Source organism: Macrobrachium rosenbergii, chromosome 11 (assembly GCF_040412425.1).
Source record: "Macrobrachium rosenbergii isolate ZJJX-2024 chromosome 11, ASM4041242v1, whole genome shotgun sequence".
Taxonomy (NCBI): Eukaryota; Metazoa; Arthropoda; class Malacostraca; order Decapoda; family Palaemonidae; genus Macrobrachium; species Macrobrachium rosenbergii.
Genome location: NC_089751.1, coordinates 8,515,676 through 8,534,634, shown reverse-complemented (window position 1 = coordinate 8,534,634; position 18,959 = coordinate 8,515,676). Strand labels below are relative to the sequence as shown.

Sequence of the window (18,959 nt, the reverse complement as noted above, 5' to 3'; positions counted from 1 at the left end):
ATTTCTCGAAAATTTTACTTTGTTATGTCATATGATTCTATCCTTCAACTTCGTATTTTAGTTAGGTACTTTATAATTAAGAGTGTCTTTACGTAAGTAACTATACTGTACATATAAATTTTTTGTACAGTTAAGATGATATATTTTTTTTTTGGCAGCTAGAATCTGGACTGCTGAATTAATCATTTCGTTTTTTTACAGATGGAATACCGATGCCTGTGTTTCCTTTACTGGGATAGCAAACCACACTATCATAGAGGATATTAAAGCCTTGAACTTGACGCCAAAAGACTCTGTTGTTGAATTCTGGGAGTAAGTACAACATTCTTGTACTTTTTATTTTGGTTCATCTTACTTTATCCACTTTATAAACATCACAAAATACCGAACTTAGCATGTTAAGAATAGCATATAATCCTTACAACAGTATTATGCAGATTGTTCAAAACACTTTGTAACGTTTACCCTTTAATCTCACATGTGTCAGGCTTCATAGAATGCCTCCAGCCTTATCCTTTATGTGAAAGGTCACATCATAATCTTTGTTTGCTCTCTCCTGCGAATTGCAGCCGGAAGGTGCTGCAGATCACCGAGGGCGTGCACGACATGGGCGGCATGGTGTGGCCTCTCTTCGGAACCCTCCTCTTCTCATGGTTCTGCACGTATTTCGCGATCTGGAAGGGCGTCAAAGTGACTGGCAAGATCATGTACTTCACAGGTAGGTCTCATCCTAAAGGGCGACCGATGTTCAAACACAGAAATAAGAAAAATGCCATTGGTGCCGCACGCGACCCATCATCACGGCCAATCACTTCCCTCCCGGTTTGCTATACTTGGCATATGTGAAATAGTTGCCATTAACTGCAAACGCCCCCCGAGACTTGAGCGAACCAGCCGCTCATTTATTAACCAGCATTACATTTCAGAAGTGAATTGGTTTGCTGATGTTGCAGTACTAACGAAACATCTTTACAGCTACTTTCCCGTATGTGATGCTCACGGCGCTGTTGGTGCGAGGGGTGACGCTGCCTGGCGCTTCTGAGGGTATCCGCTTCTACTTGGAGCCTAAGTGGGAGAAAGTCCTCGATCATAAGGTAATTATTAAAATGCGTTTTCAGGACCAAAGGCAGGGCACTTGGTCGCGTCTGCGGGCAGTATCGTGCGGTAGAGAGCAACGTCCGTCAGTCTTGCAGGTAACAGTAATTTTAGTGCTTGGCTCTACCAGTCTCCTCCCCAACACCTTTAACCGGTATATTGTGAACGCTTATTTTAAGCCTGTTTCATGTGATGTTGTCGACTAAAGGCATATACTGTTCTATGATATATTGGCTGTACTGTACATGCAATGTGACTTCACAGGTTCGCAGGTCGAGTCCAGGTCTGATCCGCTAATAATGTCTTGAGCTTGTGACTCTGGCTCCATTCTGCATACAGTATATAAAGATTTACACTAATTCAGGTTGTCTTAGTAGAGAGATCCATGGTCGACGGGGGGAGAGTGTTTACAAATGTCTATGTATTTTTGTCTATCAGGTGTCTCTTGGACTGTCAGTTATTGCTGGTTTCATTTCATAGAACCTTGGTTTTTCCTGTTACGGTGTGACCTTTTATGAAGTTTTATTGATATATCAACTGTCTTGAAATGAAAATGATGGAACACAAGTGCATTTTTGATGACTGCATGTGAATTTAAGAGATGTATTTTACCTGTTGCAGAGTTGGTATGTGCAGTGCCTGTACCTTGAATATTATTTTTGTTTACAGAACACTGTATCCATAAGCATTAATTCTAATTGAGACGTCATCTGAAGTCATTGCTTTTCAGCTATATTAGTTAAACTGTGGTCAAGCAATTAACCAGCTGGTTAAAACAGTTTGCACTGAGCATAACTTGGGCGTTGGCGATCCTGCGCGGATTGGACAAGTCAAAGGGTATTTGTATTTCACCAGCATTGTCAACTGTACGGTCAGTGCTGTCAGGCACTGTTATTTATTTTTGCACATGGAATACTATGAAGGTGATATAAACGACCCATATGTATGGCTCTTCCTGTTTCAGTAGTGACAGTCATTTTGAACTTTATTGAATGACAGATTTTCTTCATTTATCATGATATTTTGTACCAAACATATGAAAACTATTTCTGATTAAAGTGTTTCTCATGTAGGCAAAGATAACGAATAACTCATGAAACTTGAATTACTGGTGAAATGGTGGTATAAGGATTATGATAAAGTCACAAACTTTTGGCCCTTGAATATTTTTTCGTTTAGAGGGGGAACAAAACGGAAAATATAAATCAAAGTATTAAATCCTTTCCCAACAGCAAATATAGAGAATTGATAAAGCTGGGAGCATATGTTAAAGCTTTCAAGAATGTTTTTAGTAATATTCTTTATCCTTTGAAATCTAGATCTCAAAGCACAGTACAACGTTTAAACCTGGGTCAGAATTTGTCCTCTGAGGAGTAATACTCCTTATCATATATATAGGATGAGAAAGGAATATCATTATTTCGCAAAGATAGCTCAACTTATAAGCACTGGTTTTAGGCTTTTACCATTAAAAGGATGACTTATCAGAGAACATCAATATCAATAAGACTGAACCTTGGAACCCCTGCCTAACCAAACATTTTATAGGCTGGTGATGTTAGACTCACTCTTAGTGTATGCTGTCAGAGTATGAGGACTAAAACCTTGTGAATAATTGAATCGATAATATGGATCAGATACATTTGCTCTGTGATTAGAAATGTGGCTGGCCATGTGGCTATTACTTTCCTTGGTTAATATAACAGATAATCTCGAATATGATACAGATAGTTTTGCATATGTATGAAAATGGAATGACGAGCTCTTGTTTCAAATCAGTTGAAATGAAAAAGAGGGGATGTCAGTTTAGGCCTATGCTTGCTCGGCGAATGCATTTCCTGACATGAGCTTGGAACCCCGTACCTTATTCACACTGGAAAATCTTGGACACACACGGACGAGGCATGATGGAAGTTATGAGAGAAAAAGATCAGTTTCTAAGATTTATCAGTGACAGGCTGCATCTTTGATTCAAAGGAAGCCTGAAACACTATGCCGCACTTGAAGTCCCCGCACCCCCAACCCCCCATTTTTTTTTTTTTTTTTGTTTGTTTGTTTCCATCATATGACTTTCAAGTCAGATATAACTGATTACAGACACTTCCCAAGAATTAACAAAGTGCACCCACGGAGCAGCACTGACAGGTCTCACGTCAAAAATTATTGATGAAATCTAGAGCACGTAGCCCTTACCAGAACGGCAAAATAAGCCCTGACATAGGGTAGCATTTCTTTTGAAGAAATTATATTAGGCCATCCATTTTTCATGCGGTTCAAACCTGTAAATTCTGCTCACCGTGATCCCCAGAAATCTTACTTAAAAACCTACAGAAAGGATGCTCATTAATACTTAGCAATAAAAGAACTGCTATCTTATGTGAATGTTAAGGACAAGCTACAGTGCTGATGCTTAGTATTGTGTGATGACGCTCGACATCATCATGACAGCTCTCATGATAAAAATGAAATGGCCAAGTATAAGTCCTTCTCTGTTTATTTTCTTGGTCTTTTGTCTGGACACTCAAAACTGGAAACTGAAATATGTCATAATTGAAACACTTGGCATATGGCACGAGGCAAAAAAAAAAATAAAAAAAAAGCTCCTTTTGGGCTGTTTCTTCTGCCAGATATTTCCACATTCTTCTTTATCTTCACAGGTGTGGAACGATGCTGGTACCCAGATCTTCTATTCTTACGCCGTCGCCCTGGGTGGTATGATTGCCCTTGGTTCGTATAACAAGTTCGACAACAACTTCATCAAGCAGTGCAGTTTTCTTTGCGTCTGCAACTCCATGACATCGATATTTGCTGGTTTTGGCATCTTCAGTATCCTTGGCTTCATGAGCTACCAGCTAGAGCTGCCCATGGAAGAAGTTGCTGAGGCTGGTAAGTTACTCTGAGGAAATGTACACTATTCTTATACTGCAGAATGCAGTTACTGCTAAAGCTGGTGTGTAGCCAAACCTGAAAATGATACCAAAATACATTTCTAGTGTCTCGTTCTTATTGCAGGTCCTGGTTTGGCCTTTATTGCCTATCCAAAAGCTATGGCAGCCATGCCATTAGCTCCACTGTGGTCAGCATTGTTCTTCTGCATGATTCTCATGGTCGGAATGGATTCACAGTTTGTTCAAGTAAGTTTATGGCATTTTCAAATAAAAGACCTTCTTGATCTTATTTGTGCCTTTTTATATAATCATAAATTGCCTTTTATAATATTTATATGTTCTTTTTTCAGGTGGAATCAGTAGTTACCGCAATTGTTGACCTGTTCCCCGATATTCTGCGTGTTGGTAGACGACGTGAAGTTCTAGTTGCCGTTGTTTGTCTCTTTGACTTCGCAATTGGCTGTACAATGGTTATGCAGGTACGTTAGGCTTTACAGTAGATGTTCTGACATTCTGATAAACTTTGAGACCGTTCTTTTATATCAGTGAAGTAATGTAGTAATGAGGTACTTTTTGTAATATTTTCTATATATTTCATATAATCATTACTTCTCTTTTCAGGGAGGAATGTATGTGTTCCAAATCTTTGACACCTTCTCAGCAAGTGGCATCATCTTACTGACTATTTGTTTCTGCGAGAGCATGGTCATCGGATGGGTGTATGGCGCAAAGAGGTTCTATGATAACATCACTATGATGCTCGGATATACTATCAGCCCTTACTTCCAGATCTGCTGGAGATTCTTGACTCCCATCATGACTATTGTAAGTAAAGCATTTGCTTCAGATAAGCAAATGGTCATAGTCATCAGAAAATTATCCACAAATGACACGCCTACGCGGCTGCTATTTCTAGATGGGGTTTACCTACAGTGTTACCAATTACGACCTTCCATTTGCAGAGTATGATAGTGGTCGCCTTAGTCTTCAATGAACCACTGACCTACAACAAGACTTACCTGTACCCAGGCTGGGCTCAAGGACTTGGGTGGCTCCTTGTGGTTGCGTCTCTGATTTGGATTCCTACTTATATGGCCTACAAGTTCTTCCAGTACCCTGGAACATGGAGGGAGGTAAGTTATGCATAATTCCGAATGGAAGTGACTGCAAAGTATGTTCATGCTTCCTCTAACCTGATTGGGGGATCAATACGAAATATGTTAAGGTCCCTCCATGTTCGTTTATATTAACGAATAGGCATGTGTCTATGAAACAGGTTAACCTGAGCATTAAAAAATTCATTAGATGGTTTCTTGTATTGTAAAATAGTGAGATTTATACAAAATGATTAAGAGTAATGAATGCCCCTATCTTGTTAAAATAGCAACATCTCTCATTACTGAATAGCTTCAAAAACACTTACTTAAAGGGTAAATAACATACTCCTGTCCACTCTCTAGTTCATATATGAAGGGATAAAAAGCTCTTCTTATAAGCTGAATAATAGTATTACTTAATAGCATTATTTAATCTATTAGATAATAGTAATATTCAATAGTATCATTTAGATTATATTGTTGTATATTATTCTTTTCTGTCACTGGAGTTCACCTTTGATTCAGAATATCCATTCTTTGCCGCGTTCGAAGCAGAATTGACACTGCATATTTACTGTTGTCTTTCTTCAGAAATGGATTGCTTCAACTCGTCCAATCCTGAAAGCTCATCATCTCCGACCACAAGACTGGAACGAGAATCCTAATCTCGAATACAAGAAAACAATGACGATGGATCCCTTGACAGAAAGCGCATAAGAAGATCCCGTTTTCTTTCTTAAGGTATTACATCAACCAGCAATCCAAATGTGTTTCCAAGGAAAACGTTTTACATCATGACGGTCAAAGCAAGAGCACGAGACATAATCACAGCATGATTCTCAGAATACAGCACTCTTTTACTGCTGTAAACTGATGTGCTGACATGAAACTGGGGCTAGACCTAGCAAATGCACAACTAATATTTCTGAGTGTTATAAGTACGTCGTTGGTGGGATGCTCATTTTTGCACTGTTCCTAGCTTATTTGCTCATAACTGTGCTGTACGCTGTCGTTGTGATGGCGGATAGGATCATTTTATTACATAAAAATAACAAAGGTACAGCAAACACTGTCAACCCTGTGTACATACTTCCATAGGAATACGAAAAAATAACACTTTAGTAGTTCACAATAAGGGAGAACTCAGCGCTGCTTATACATCGATTATGGCACAGTCTTTCACGAACTTCTATTTTGGATGCATAACAGTATACGCGAGGAAAGTAAATCGGTAAATCTGTCGTTAACATAATTATGAGATTTGCACTTACTGAATTCGTTTGATTCTCTTTGTAAAGAAAAGTTAGACGCATTTCGTATAAGGAAATAACTTTTAACGTAATTTCCCAGAAAATATGATGCTCAGCGGATGAGAACGACATTCAGACTGATACAGTAACGAGCACATTGTGAACCATTCCTGAGTGGTTTTCATATTGGATGTCATTGCTATAATCGGGAAAACTTTTAATATTCTTTCTTTCAATTTACATAAGATAATGTTTTGCCTCGTCGTTATCTTTACAAGACACAGTGCGTATATCCAAATGAGAGTACGGTGTCAGAGAAGTTATAATCGGCTGTTCAGTATTCCGATTAGAACCACATTAGATCGTTCAATGTAAGAAACACAGCGCCAAGGGGTATTTTCCCTCTTTTTGATTATTTGTCGAAAGATTATGTCACATTCTAAATTTCAATTCGCTCAAAACTTCAGGAAGTAAATCTCTATTAAGTGGTTTACGGTGTACGACATACTGATGCTTCACATAGAATACGTAGGCCTACTACGGAAGCACAGGGTATTGCGGTGTTTCCTAATTGGTGTAAAAAGCCCTGAAGCTGTGTGAGAGACTTGAGTAATATCGTAGAAAGATTCAATAGTTAAGTCGTTTGAGATGAAAACTCCACAGATAATTTGTAGAAGAGTATTTATAGTTATAAGCTCATATAGAGTTGTAATGGTTGTCGATTCTACAACCATTATAAATTTTTAACTGATCTGTATAACCATTTTCATTCTGAATCATTATAATCATCAGTTCACCATTTCATTGTTTTGTCTGCATTTCATGGCTAAAATTGTGCATCATATCTTTCATTATCATATTTGTATATTCAGAAGTGCATATATTTTAAGTAAGTGTAGTTTTAAGGATATTTTAGTGAGCATCTGTGATGTATCGAGAATGTTTACTAGTTTTACAGTGAGGAACACAAGTTCCGAGTTTCGTCTTGTACTGCACTTAATTCAGTTTATGACTGTCAATTCCAGTGGTCAACAGAAGACTTAACAGAAAAAAAAAGAGGGTTGCCGATGAAAAGACAAGTGCTGTAAAAGCATAAATTTTCCTTTAGAAATTCATGCCAGAATTCAGAGCAACTATTACTCCCTTCTAGGATTTGGGATAAACCCGACGTTCCATGGTGGGGCCCCACGATGTTTTCTACTTCCCGGCAAATGCTGGATCCAGTACCTGAATCCTTTTTTTACGCGAGAATACCAACATATCAACCAAATTTTGTTTTCGGTAAGAGTAACCTCCAAATTCATCTGACGTATGGCAGAGATTCGGATTTTTCAATTCTCATTCTCTCCGATAATTTGGAATACGATTGAAAGAAAAGGAACTTGAAAGAGGTGACTGTTAAGCAAAAGTATGGAAAAGGGAATAACGCTGCATCTATTTGTAATTTCAGCTGTTGGAATTCAGTATACTAGATTTTTCCGGCTGTTTGTGGTAAATGAAGAAAAATTCGACTTCATGAAAGTAGATAGACAATATACAAAACGTTGTCAGTGAACTTTGTTTTTTCCCTTCAACGATATTCTTATGAATAGCCCATAAAAAAAGCATTTTATTTTTTCCACTTAATATCAGAAAAGCGATTACTATTCGATTACCCTAAATACTGTTAATTAAACTGGCTTATTATGAAGGAACAACTTTCTTGTTGCCGTTAAAGAATACATATATTCACTATTTATTTTTGTCTCAGGTGAGGAGTTAGTTAGAGTAACAGTTGCATCATTCCGTTATTAGTCACTCGCCCCCATGAAATAGCTAGCCTGTTACCTTCACGCGACACATTTTTCCTCCTTTTTTTCAGTTTCATTCATCTCCACAATGCATGTCTCATTGAGCCTCTCATTCTCTTGTATTATAGATCATGCACAAGTTCGCCACTGAAATAATCCATTTTATATTGTCTTCCATTTCTATAAAGCAGGCAAATGGAGTTTTATTTTATTGAGTTCTATTTCCTGTACTGGGGATAGTTTTTTTTTTTCATAACTGGACAAAGCTACTACCTTGAATGGCTTCTTGTATGAAATTGAAATTGTTTGCGGTATATGATCACAGCCTCGGTTTTTCTTATCGTTTCATTTTACATTTGCTGAAGTATGAGAGAGGATGCTGCTTAGTCTAGGTATTATTTGAGTTCTGTGAACTTCAGTTGTATCAAGAGCTCTGAGTTTATTACTTCAAAATTAAGGGGATGAAACTTTAAAATGATCTTCGGATTGGATGGCTCAGATCTCTTTCAAAGACTGGGGCAATTGTCTACTAGGTTTCTTTTCCTTTTACTAGTCAGATTTCATTAACAAAATAATTTATTGTAAACTTGTAAAAGAGTCTTAATTCACACATAATAGTTACAGATATATAGATAGTTTCTTTTTTTTTCATTAGGCTATATTGCACCACCGAAAAGATTGAAAAAAAAAACTTAACATGACACTTAAATAATTTAATCTTACAACAGTGTTAAAAAATCTGATAGACAACATTGCTCCAACCTTCATTTTTTATAGTGTCTGTATTATGCTTACAGCTAAGTTGAATTTTTATAAACTGAACCTGCATAACATCGACTATGAAATGTTTTCAAAAAGTATTGCTGATGAGTTTCAAGCAACATCACGGGATCGTAATATTTTCGTAATAGGATGCATTACGACATCATTCATGTGATTTTAATGAGGAACATCACAACATCATGCTGCTGATCATATTATGGAAAATGATGCGTTCGTAATTAATTTTGGCAAGTGGTCATTGTCATCACTATCATGGCACGTCATTGCTTGAGTGTGATTCACGGCAGAAACTTAGTGAGTGCCTTGAGAAGGGCTGGTATCATCATCATTCAGATATTACGTACTTCCATTTGAAGCATCGGGGAACCAGAACCGAAGCTTCATTAACGCCGAATAAATATCAAGTTTTTGAATGTTGTATTAATTGTTGTTGTATTTGTTAATGATATTTAACATCTGACAAAACATACAGCAAAGTAATGTCAAGCAATAATACTGTTTTAATATAATCTAAAAGAGATGTGTGATGTTATAAATTCAAGAAATTTGTCAGAAAATGTTGTCATAAAATTTGGAGCATTTCATTATTTTGTAGTTCAAATCTCATTTTACATAATAATGTATAGAGAAAAATTACCTATTTAGAGACGGCCAGAGGTGATTGTTCTACAGTAACCCAATCAGACTCTTTCCTTAATTGTGAAAATATTAATTCATTCAACAATAAGTGTAATACTGAAGAAGGAAAGTGTTTTTGGAGAGCTGTAAAACTATATTTTCGTACTGTAAAATATGAATATGGTCTGTGCTGTTAAATAAACTATAAATCTATGTGTGTTTTATTGTTTACTGCGTTATACTAAGTATATTTTAGTCTTGCAAATGGCTGGTGTTCCTTTGGACTGTGCACTTTTGATGTAGTAATGATCGTTCGAATCAAACTTGCATTTGGTGAAGATGGCAAACATGGAGCCATCGGCCAAATACAGGCATTCTCCAAACAGATATGACTAAAATAAGTCTAATCCTCCGGGCCAGCCCTAGGAGGGCTGTTAATCAGCTCAGTGGTCTGGTAAAACTAAGGTATACTTAACTTTGTAATAGAAAGGAAGGTAGCTTACTGGTCTGATGACCGAATGTGGAAATATGAACCCAGTAAATGCCAAAGAAGATTATCATTTTAGGAATCAGAAACGGGAATGACTGCTACAGAACACAACCTTATGTTGTATCCACAAAGTCTTAAATTATGAATTCTAAAACAGAAGTAATTGTGAACTACAATAAAAACTAATTTAATATCTCACGGCTTGTAAGTGTATCCGCTATAAGCAGTAAGATGAACAGTTCAAAATTCAGATGGCAAATACGGCCAGGGCCTCCCCACCTTCTCTTAGTGAATGTCTTTACTGACTACGTGTAGCTATTGACGGAACAACCGACAATATTGGGGTCTTTTTGACAGGCAACATCTTGTTGAATTTCGGCCGTAACAAAGAACTTCCTTGAATTCGGTTTCAAACAGTTACAGTAATTAACCCTGAAATGCTTTATGGAACTAATATTCAAACTGAAATGAACAACGTCTAGTTATGGCTGTCTATTTTAGCAGTTACGATATCGGCGAATTTGACGCAGTCTCTCACTTTTTCAAGAACGACAGGGATTCCCGGCTGTTTCTAAGACAACATGGCGTTCTGCTGAAGTCTTTGAAGAACTCTGAAGGAGAAAGCAACCGAATTTGTTAGGCTAGTCAACATTTTTGGCCGTGCTGAACGACAGTTAAGGTTCCAAAGTGTAAAGAACACCGTTACAGATGTCTCCCTTCCCTTGGATAAGAGGATAAGCTGCTAACTATTCCTTTCCTTTAATCTAGTCTTCGGTGCTCTTACCCAGAACGTAGAAAGGTAGCGAGATATGGCATGAAGGACTTCAAGAAACATTTTATTAGATATATATTTCTCCAAGCCAACACTTGAGACGAAATCTTGCTTTTACGTCAGTTTCTAAGGCTAGCAGCAGAGTTAGTTGTACCCAAGGTCCAAAGACCCTCCTTGCAGGATAGCTCTGATCCCTGTACCCGTATCCCAGCCTTAGAATGCATACAGGACAATATGGATGCCATCTACCACAACGTCGCCCATTCTCTTCCTCTGATCCAAGTACAAGCCTACAGCCCGAGGTAAGGTTTAAGTGGTTGTGCGGTTTTTATGCACGAAGATATTCATTATTGATATAATTTTTTTTGCTTAACGATATGGGAAATGGTGTGTATAATGCAGTAAAGGTGAACCATAAATTTTTCAGACTTCTTGAGTTGTTAGCATTTTAGGTCACTATTGTTAGTGCAAGCCCTTCAGTTTGGCATTTTCCCTACCACTGTTTTTAATAATTATGGGGAGCCTGCAGTTGGAATCTGTCAATTTTATATTGTAGAAAATATATAAAAAAAGTGAATTTCAACAACAGTAACAGTAAAATATGCAAAAGCCCAAGAGTAGCTTCTAGAAAAATAAGTGCTTAACAAGTGGAACAATAACAGTCACAAAAAAAAAGTAAAAATAAAAAGCTGCCTAACCTAAGTTTCCAATCTCAGCCTGTCCTACCTAGGACACTGCATTGTGCTAGGCTAGAAGGTTGTGTCTTGGACCACCCATTCTTTAACCTTTGTAATAAAGAAGTGTTGTGCAGTACTTACAGGGGAAACATCACATTTGACTCTTCATAAACCTTTCCAGACCTAAACGTACAGAGGACCCGCTTACAGGGAAACATCACATTTGACTCATCATATCCTAACCTAGCCTACAATTCTTGGCCCCAATCTTGACAAAGAAGTGTGGCATGTGCATACAGATACATCCTACTCTGACCTTTCCTGACCCAAACTTACATAGTACCCAGGGTCTTGCATGACTAGGGGGCTTCACTCTTTCTAGAACCCCCATAATGCGACCTGGTACTTACCAGGACCTGGCCTAACCTAACTTTCTCTAATCCGAGTCAATTTTGGGCACCATACCTCAAGTATTTTAGGACTGCAGTGTGCTTTGAAACCCAAAATTTAGTGTAAAATTCATGATATTACCAACAAAGTTAGTAAAAGAAAGTGGCATCCATCTTACCGTTAATTGAAATTTTCAGAAATTGTACTTTACAGATTTTACAGTGCCAACATTGTATACATTTTTTGAAGTTATTCGACAAAATCAAGGGTGGTTTTCCAGTTCACCTAGGTTGTGTGCTAAGAGTTAAAGGCATATCATGGAATATATACTGTAGGCCTATATACTGGTGAAGAAAGACCATCAAATAGTCAATTATAAAGATGCAAGATTTTGATGAAGTTTAAAGATTGTTTCCATAGTTCGTCTTACATGAACGTTTACTGCTATGTTACTGAATGTCTGGAAGGAAGGAAAAGCTTGAGTAGTAGCCTAAGCTGCTGAATGAAACTTTTAAAAATTTTAAAAATTATGTTTTTGTTGGTTAAAAAAGTTCAAGTAAATTTTGTAAATTAATCTTGCATTACGCAGTATTCCAGTTCATAGCAGTTTGCCCCAAACCTCTAAAAAAGAAAGCCACTTTCATCACTTGAGATATTACTGCAATATATAAAGAGTAATCCCTTAATTATCCAGATTGCCATTACCTGGAACTCAACATTATCCGACACATCCGGACCAGGCATCAAGGCCCCACAGATATATTATATATATAAATTTAAAAAAAAATTGAAAAACTGCCCTCCGATGGGTGGCGATGCTATGTGGCCTCAAGAAAATGATGGTAACACTGCCAACACTCGGACTGACCGGGAATGGGTTTTGGGGTGTCCTCAAGTAAGTTGCTTTGTGGTAGGGGTGGAGATGCAGTGTTGGGTGGATGAAGTGGGCAAGGTAGACCTGACTTGATAGAGATAATTTGGTTTAATATTTTGGTGTTTATAATATAGTAATTCAAATTTTGTTACAGCATAGGCTATGTACAGTACTGAGATACAATATACTGTATATACAGAGAGAGAGAGAGAGAGAGAGAGAGAGAGAGAGAGAGAGAGAGAGAGAGAGAGAGACAAGAGAGAACAATACCCGAAGTATATTTACATCAAAGCCTTAGTACAGTAACACACACACACACACACACACACACACACACACACACACACACACACACACACACACACACACACACACACACACACACACACTCCTTCACTTTTAATTTATATTTTATGCTACAATATTCTCATTCCTATTTTTACTGTATTTTCTAATTTTTCATTCTTTCAAACCAAAAGACAAACGCAAGCAGCGCAATCATGTGCAGAGAGAGAGAGAGAGAGAGAGAGAGAGAGAGAGAGAGAGAGAGAGAGAGAGAGAGACAATAACCGAAGTATGTTTACAGCGAAGTCTATAAAGTTTTCAGTTTAAAATGTGATGGTTGTTGTTTATAAGCATATTTAGTGTTTAGGCTGTGCCTGCAAATGAAAAACGTGTAGACTACCAAACTACGTGTTGAGCACTAGAGAAAAGGGAGGTTGCTTTTTTTTTTTTATTTTAAAGTGTATTTATGGAGTTTATTTTGTTACAAATATGGGAAAATAAGTTACAGTAGATAATTATTGCTTGTTCATAAATTTTTCAGTTTAAAGTGTGATGGTGGTTGTTTATAATCATATATTTAGTGTTTATGGCTGCAAAGGAAAAGCGTGTAGCCTACCGAACTAAGTGTCAGGTACAAGAAAAAAAGGGGTTGCTTTTTGTTTTTTAGGTTAATCTATGGAGTTTATATTGTCACAAAAGTATGAGGAAAATAAGGCAGAGAATTACCTTTTGTATAAAGGTTTCAGTTTAAAGTGTGATGGTTGTCGTTTATAAGAATGTATTACAGTAAGTATTTACACAGTGCGGAGTTGACAATGTTAGGTGGGGAAGGGTAGCGAGTTGCCCTTGCACGCCCTTAGATTTTTTACTCCCCATTATCCGACGGGCCCTTGGCTCAACTATTTGGGATAATTAATATATATTATTGGATCAATACCTTTAACTTTTGAAGAGTTGTTAGACTGGCACTTAAGTGTAGTTTTAATTCACGAACAAACTGTCTCACATCAGATACCGAGGAATACCTCACTTGGCCATACATTGCACATACATATTTCTCCAGTCCAGCAACTTGTTCATCATTTAGCGATAGCGATTCTCCTAGCTGACTTATATTCTTTGACATTCAGCATTCTTCTGCATTCTTTGATATTCAGGATTCTTCCGCGTAATTTCAAAAGGTTTGACCTTACCCTTTCTTTACGGCAGCATTTGCCGTAAAGTCGGACCCTGTAAAGGCATGGTAGCTAGGCAAAGCCTCTTGCAAATTACGGTCAAGATCCTTTGCAATGCATGTGACATTGATCATCCGTCTGCTGTTATTTGAAGATACGCCACAATCAAGCCAGATCTGAGCTTTGGGAAAGTTTTTTTATGGTAGATTAATAGTATCAACACATCAGTGCCATTTGCTCTTACCAGGATATTTTTGTGATGGTCATTACCACTTGATAATTGGTGAATATGCCACAGTATCCTTGCGTCCGCCTCTTGATGGTGGCAAGCAAAGTCAAGTGCTTCTGATAATTCTACATTGTCATCTTTGCAAATGTATTTATAGCGTCTGATGATGGCTTTTTGGGGGGTTTCTGGTCCTTTCCTGTTAACTTGTCACCAGTTGGCACAATTGACCGCCGTTCGGGTTCACACACTTTTATAGTGTGGTAACCATATGTATCAAACAGTATATGTATTTCCTTGGCAGTTGTATAGCAAACGGCGATCTCCAGCAAGTTTTGTCCAAGGGCTCCGTATGTTTCTGGCATTTTCAAAGTTGCAACAAGAACATGCCACCATGAATGGTCACGTCTTTCTCCACGTTTATGAGCTGGTGCTTCTCTAACATGCGCTTTAGCTTACTTTTGTCTGTTTTATTCATAATTCCACCAATTTCTGCAAGAGCAAATAACATCGGGGTGAGAGGATATTCCATGACTTTCATTAAGTTATAATTTTGAGCAGCTGCCGTATGAATGACTTTTCCAAAGGCATCGGAAGTGCAGTTGGCGACTTTCAGCTTTTTTCCTTTCCGGCTCGTGTTACTTGATATAATGGAAGAGGAACAATTTTTTTTACCAAATTACACGGTATGGGTTTTTTTAACATTCTTAGGGTCCTGCACGTATAAGGCTTGAAGTGTTTTAGCAGCATATCCTCTCTTAGAAGAATAGGAAAGAATATCCTTTATTACTCTCTCATTGATTGTATGACCACTTGAAATATTCTTAAGAAGTGTCTGAGGATCCAGATCTTCAAAAGGATTTGAGAAAGTATTCAAAGTAGATATTATGCTATCTGTATCCTTCCGACCTTTTTTGATGCGACTTTCTTGCAAGTCATGCTTTGAATCTGGGGCTTTAGTGGTACCACTGCTTTCTAGCAAGTTAGCCTACTATCTCACTGAAGCAATGACTAACATTTGGTAAGTCGTTGCCTGTTAATCATCACACACACACACACACGGTCATGCAGTGTGGGTCCTTTGGCTGATGAGTTTAATAATCAAGTAATTTGATTTATATTGCTTTGCTTTACCTAAGACCCACGTAATTTTGTCAATTAAGGGGCTAAACTTAACTCTAAAGGAAGGATAGTGAAGAGATCAGGTCGCCAGTTAATACTCGTTAACAAAGAAATAGCGGTTTATTCATAACCACATTAATGAATTCAGCAAACTTACTGGAACACTAGTTTCAGCAAAACAAGTAAATTAAATAAAGTAAAATAGATAACTGTATTTACAGGAGCTAACAGCAGCTCAGAGTATTAGTCCGACTTCGGACAAACTTCATTGCTACATAGAATGAACACAACAGATTAATATGCTCTCAGACGCTGTATCAGGAGTTTACTGCAAGGTCGAATTAAGGCTTCTTGATACTAGTGATGCAGATTCTTCTCAAAGAAAGAGGATGTTGCACAGGCCAAAGGCGTATGTAATTCTGGAAAAGACGTATCTAGATAACAAGCTTGCACATTACAGAAACTCTCACTTGTCATTACTTAATCACCAGGGGATAATTCTTAGGTCAAAAATAATTCTTTTAACACCATGGAGTTTAAGTTATGTGACTTCACTAGACAACAATAATTGTACTTGATAGATAACTTCATAAATGGGATATGTTTTACTACAATTTCTTAGTCAGTGACTGTTTAAGAGAGGAAAATTTGAACAAGGAAAAATGAGAGTTTCAGTCGAAGGAAAAGAGAACTGGGAGCAATTGTTAATTCAGACTTACTGCTAGGTTAGCTAATGCAGTGATCAGTTGCATAAGATTTCTTGGTCCGTTGGAATAGTAAATTTCTCCTCGGTTTGAACAAAGGAGGGAAAACAGATGAGCATGTCTGGATGCTGTGGCAGCTGCGTGGAGAGTCCTGACGCTGGGCACCATCTCGTTGTTTGCTTCAAAACTCCTCCTACCCAGGGCTCGACCGGAAATGACAACTGTCTCGCCAGTACACAGAGTAGAGGAAATTGGGTTTTAAGAGAGGAATAACTAAGGTCTAGCCTAGCAAAACTGTATCCCTCTATGGCCCTCTAAGCTAAAGTCTTGCCCATTGGTGAATGGAATTTGAAAACTGCTTCCTGCTCGCTTCTTCTCATGCTAATAGCCTACATTGTCTGCCCTCTTACTTTAACAAAGACAAATTTCTAGTATTCGATTAAAGCAGGGAAGAGAGGTCGAACAGTGTGTGTGTGTGTGTATATATATATATATATATATATATATATATATATATATATATATATATATATATATATATATATATAAAATATATATATGTATATATATATATATATAACACATTCATATATGTATATATAATATGTATATATATATTTTTTTTACAGTTTTCTATGCCACTGGATTGCTAACTTGTAGAGTTTAAGGGGAAAATATCAAGGCAGTAGGGGTGTAGGGAATGAAGTGGTAGAATTTAGGAGTGGCCAAGCAACCCTCTACAAGGGACAGGCCATAACGCCTCTCCAGGGGAAACACTTGGAGAATGTCTCTGTTTCTTCTGTCTAGATCTTAAAATCTAATTAAAACCCGCTGCGTCTTCCCCACTTTACTGATTTAGACCATCTCCCTAATCCACAGGTCATAGTCAGTGACATCGCCCGGAGCCAAGCCCCAAGCAACATCCAAAGCCTTATAAGGACCCAGTGGCCTACAACGACAGTTAGTCCACTTGTTGCTACGGCAAAACTTTGTCCTTTTGACGATGTAACTGCAGGCAGGCGGGAACTCATTCTTCACATACACTGGATCAATCGTGACCCTATCACCAGACACCACCTAAGAGAAGCTCTGATCTCGTCAACCTATTGTTGTGTGTGCAAGCATTACCAGGAACCAAACACGGTATGTCCCCAGACGGGAAATGGTTATAGCCGGTGTGCTTTTTCTTCGACTCATTTTTTATCATCTCTCTCTCGCATTTCACCACCCAAGTAAATTCGTTGTCCCTTCGATTTAAACACTGAACTTGTTATATCCAGTGTGTAATTCTTTGAACAGTGCATAACGTAACTCCCGTCCCTTGCCAAAAAGTGATTACTAGAATAAGGCAATTCCCTCCAATTTGTACATCAACTCATTTCTAGCGAGATACAGGTATCACTTTGTTAGTAGTCTTATCTAGAATTATTTCTCCTCCAGGAGTGTTATCAGTGCAAGTTACCTACGTAGATGTTCCTCTGTGTTCCCGATTGCCTGAAGAATCCGCCCATACCGAGGCTGACATCACTGCATTGCCGATTGGCTCAGTGTCCATAATGCAGGTAGGTTCTTAAAAGTGGTGCATAATGATGGTGTTTGTAAATGATAATAGAGCAAGTGAGCTGAAATACAGTTAAAAGCCTATGCAGGCCAAGCACCCACTGTCACATATGTCCTGCTATGTCCACAAGAGATTTGTTGCCACTTCCCCCACAGTGACACTGCCCACATGAGGCATGGGCCATTTTTCTTGACAATGACAAGGGGCTCGCAGAGTGTTACAATATTTCATATTTTTTTTGCATATAACCAACATTTGAGTGGGATAACATGTAACTGTCTTCGTTTATGGGTTTTATTTTAAATAAGGTAAAGAAATATATTACTGAGGATGAATCAATTGTGTGTGCTTTTAAAGATAGCTCTATCTTTGTGCTGGCAGGTGAGGTTGGCATCCAAAATAAAAAGAAGATTCCTTGGCTGACTTGAATGACTGTGCAGTTCACCAGTTTCAAATGTTTTAGCTCTTAACAGAATTCTTCTTGCCGTAGGGCAGGATAGTTTATGTTGATTTCTTATTTGCAGTTGGCTGCTTTTTCACAGCACTGTGACATTTTAGTTTTGTTCGTTCAAGGTGTCTCGATTGACAGGAGAAAAAAACAGCTGGTTTTGCAGGAATGTTTTCTGTGTTAATAGACTGCATCCTATGACATTAGGTATGCAATATATTCTGTAGTGTCAGACAAATACACAGTTTGTGCCAGTTGTAGGGGCATCTGCTAGGTGTGATGAATGCAAGGAGTGATCAGACAAGTACTGTATATAATTATATACTGTACGTAGGAAGAGGAGAAAGTCATGTTGAGGAAGCAATTAATTAGGCAAGGACACATTTTTCTTTTTTCTTGCTTCATTGATGGCTCCTGTGTCTCCTAGTTACCCACTCTTAAATACATCCTCGTATACCTAGGCCTGATCCTGCAACCACAGCTCTGCCTTATGTTCCCCTTTGGTTCAGGAAAAATGTATTCTAAAATTAGAAAGAATGTTGGTCATATTTCTAGAACCTGTTAAGGGCTTGACTGAATTCTGGTTTTGAGTAACTATCTGTGTTCCTCAATAGTTATGCACTCTTTTCATGGTCCCCTTTGAGAGGAAAGGTGTTGGAGACCTTTTCTGTCTGTAGCCCAAGAGACTGGCTTGTGACAGTTGAAGATCCCACT

At 38.0% G+C, this 18,959-nt stretch overlaps 1 protein-coding gene and 1 long non-coding RNA gene across 2 annotated transcripts in view; both read left to right on the top strand.

The window, feature by feature from the left end:
- LOC136843120 (sodium- and chloride-dependent GABA transporter 2-like) overlaps positions 1–9,734 on the top strand; it is a 21,771-nt gene extending 12,037 nt beyond the window's left edge. The window contains exons 4-12 of the mRNA XM_067111157.1: positions 202–312; positions 570–718; positions 976–1,094; positions 3,753–3,981; positions 4,108–4,229; positions 4,334–4,462; positions 4,605–4,808; positions 4,946–5,116; positions 5,672–9,734. Of these exons, the coding sequence (XP_066967258.1) occupies positions 202–312; positions 570–718; positions 976–1,094; positions 3,753–3,981; positions 4,108–4,229; positions 4,334–4,462; positions 4,605–4,808; positions 4,946–5,116; positions 5,672–5,797 (1,360 nt within the window). The 3' untranslated portion in view covers positions 5,798–9,734. The remainder of the gene's footprint in view (positions 1–201; positions 313–569; positions 719–975; positions 1,095–3,752; positions 3,982–4,107; positions 4,230–4,333; positions 4,463–4,604; positions 4,809–4,945; positions 5,117–5,671) is intronic.
- A 554-nt stretch (positions 9,735–10,288) lies between these two features.
- On the top strand, positions 10,289–17,801 carry LOC136843121 (uncharacterized). The gene is made up of 3 exons (XR_010854454.1): positions 10,289–11,085; positions 17,116–17,379; positions 17,677–17,801. It is a non-coding gene; the product is annotated as an uncharacterized lncRNA (long non-coding RNA).
- Positions 17,802–18,959: the final 1,158 nt, after the last annotated feature.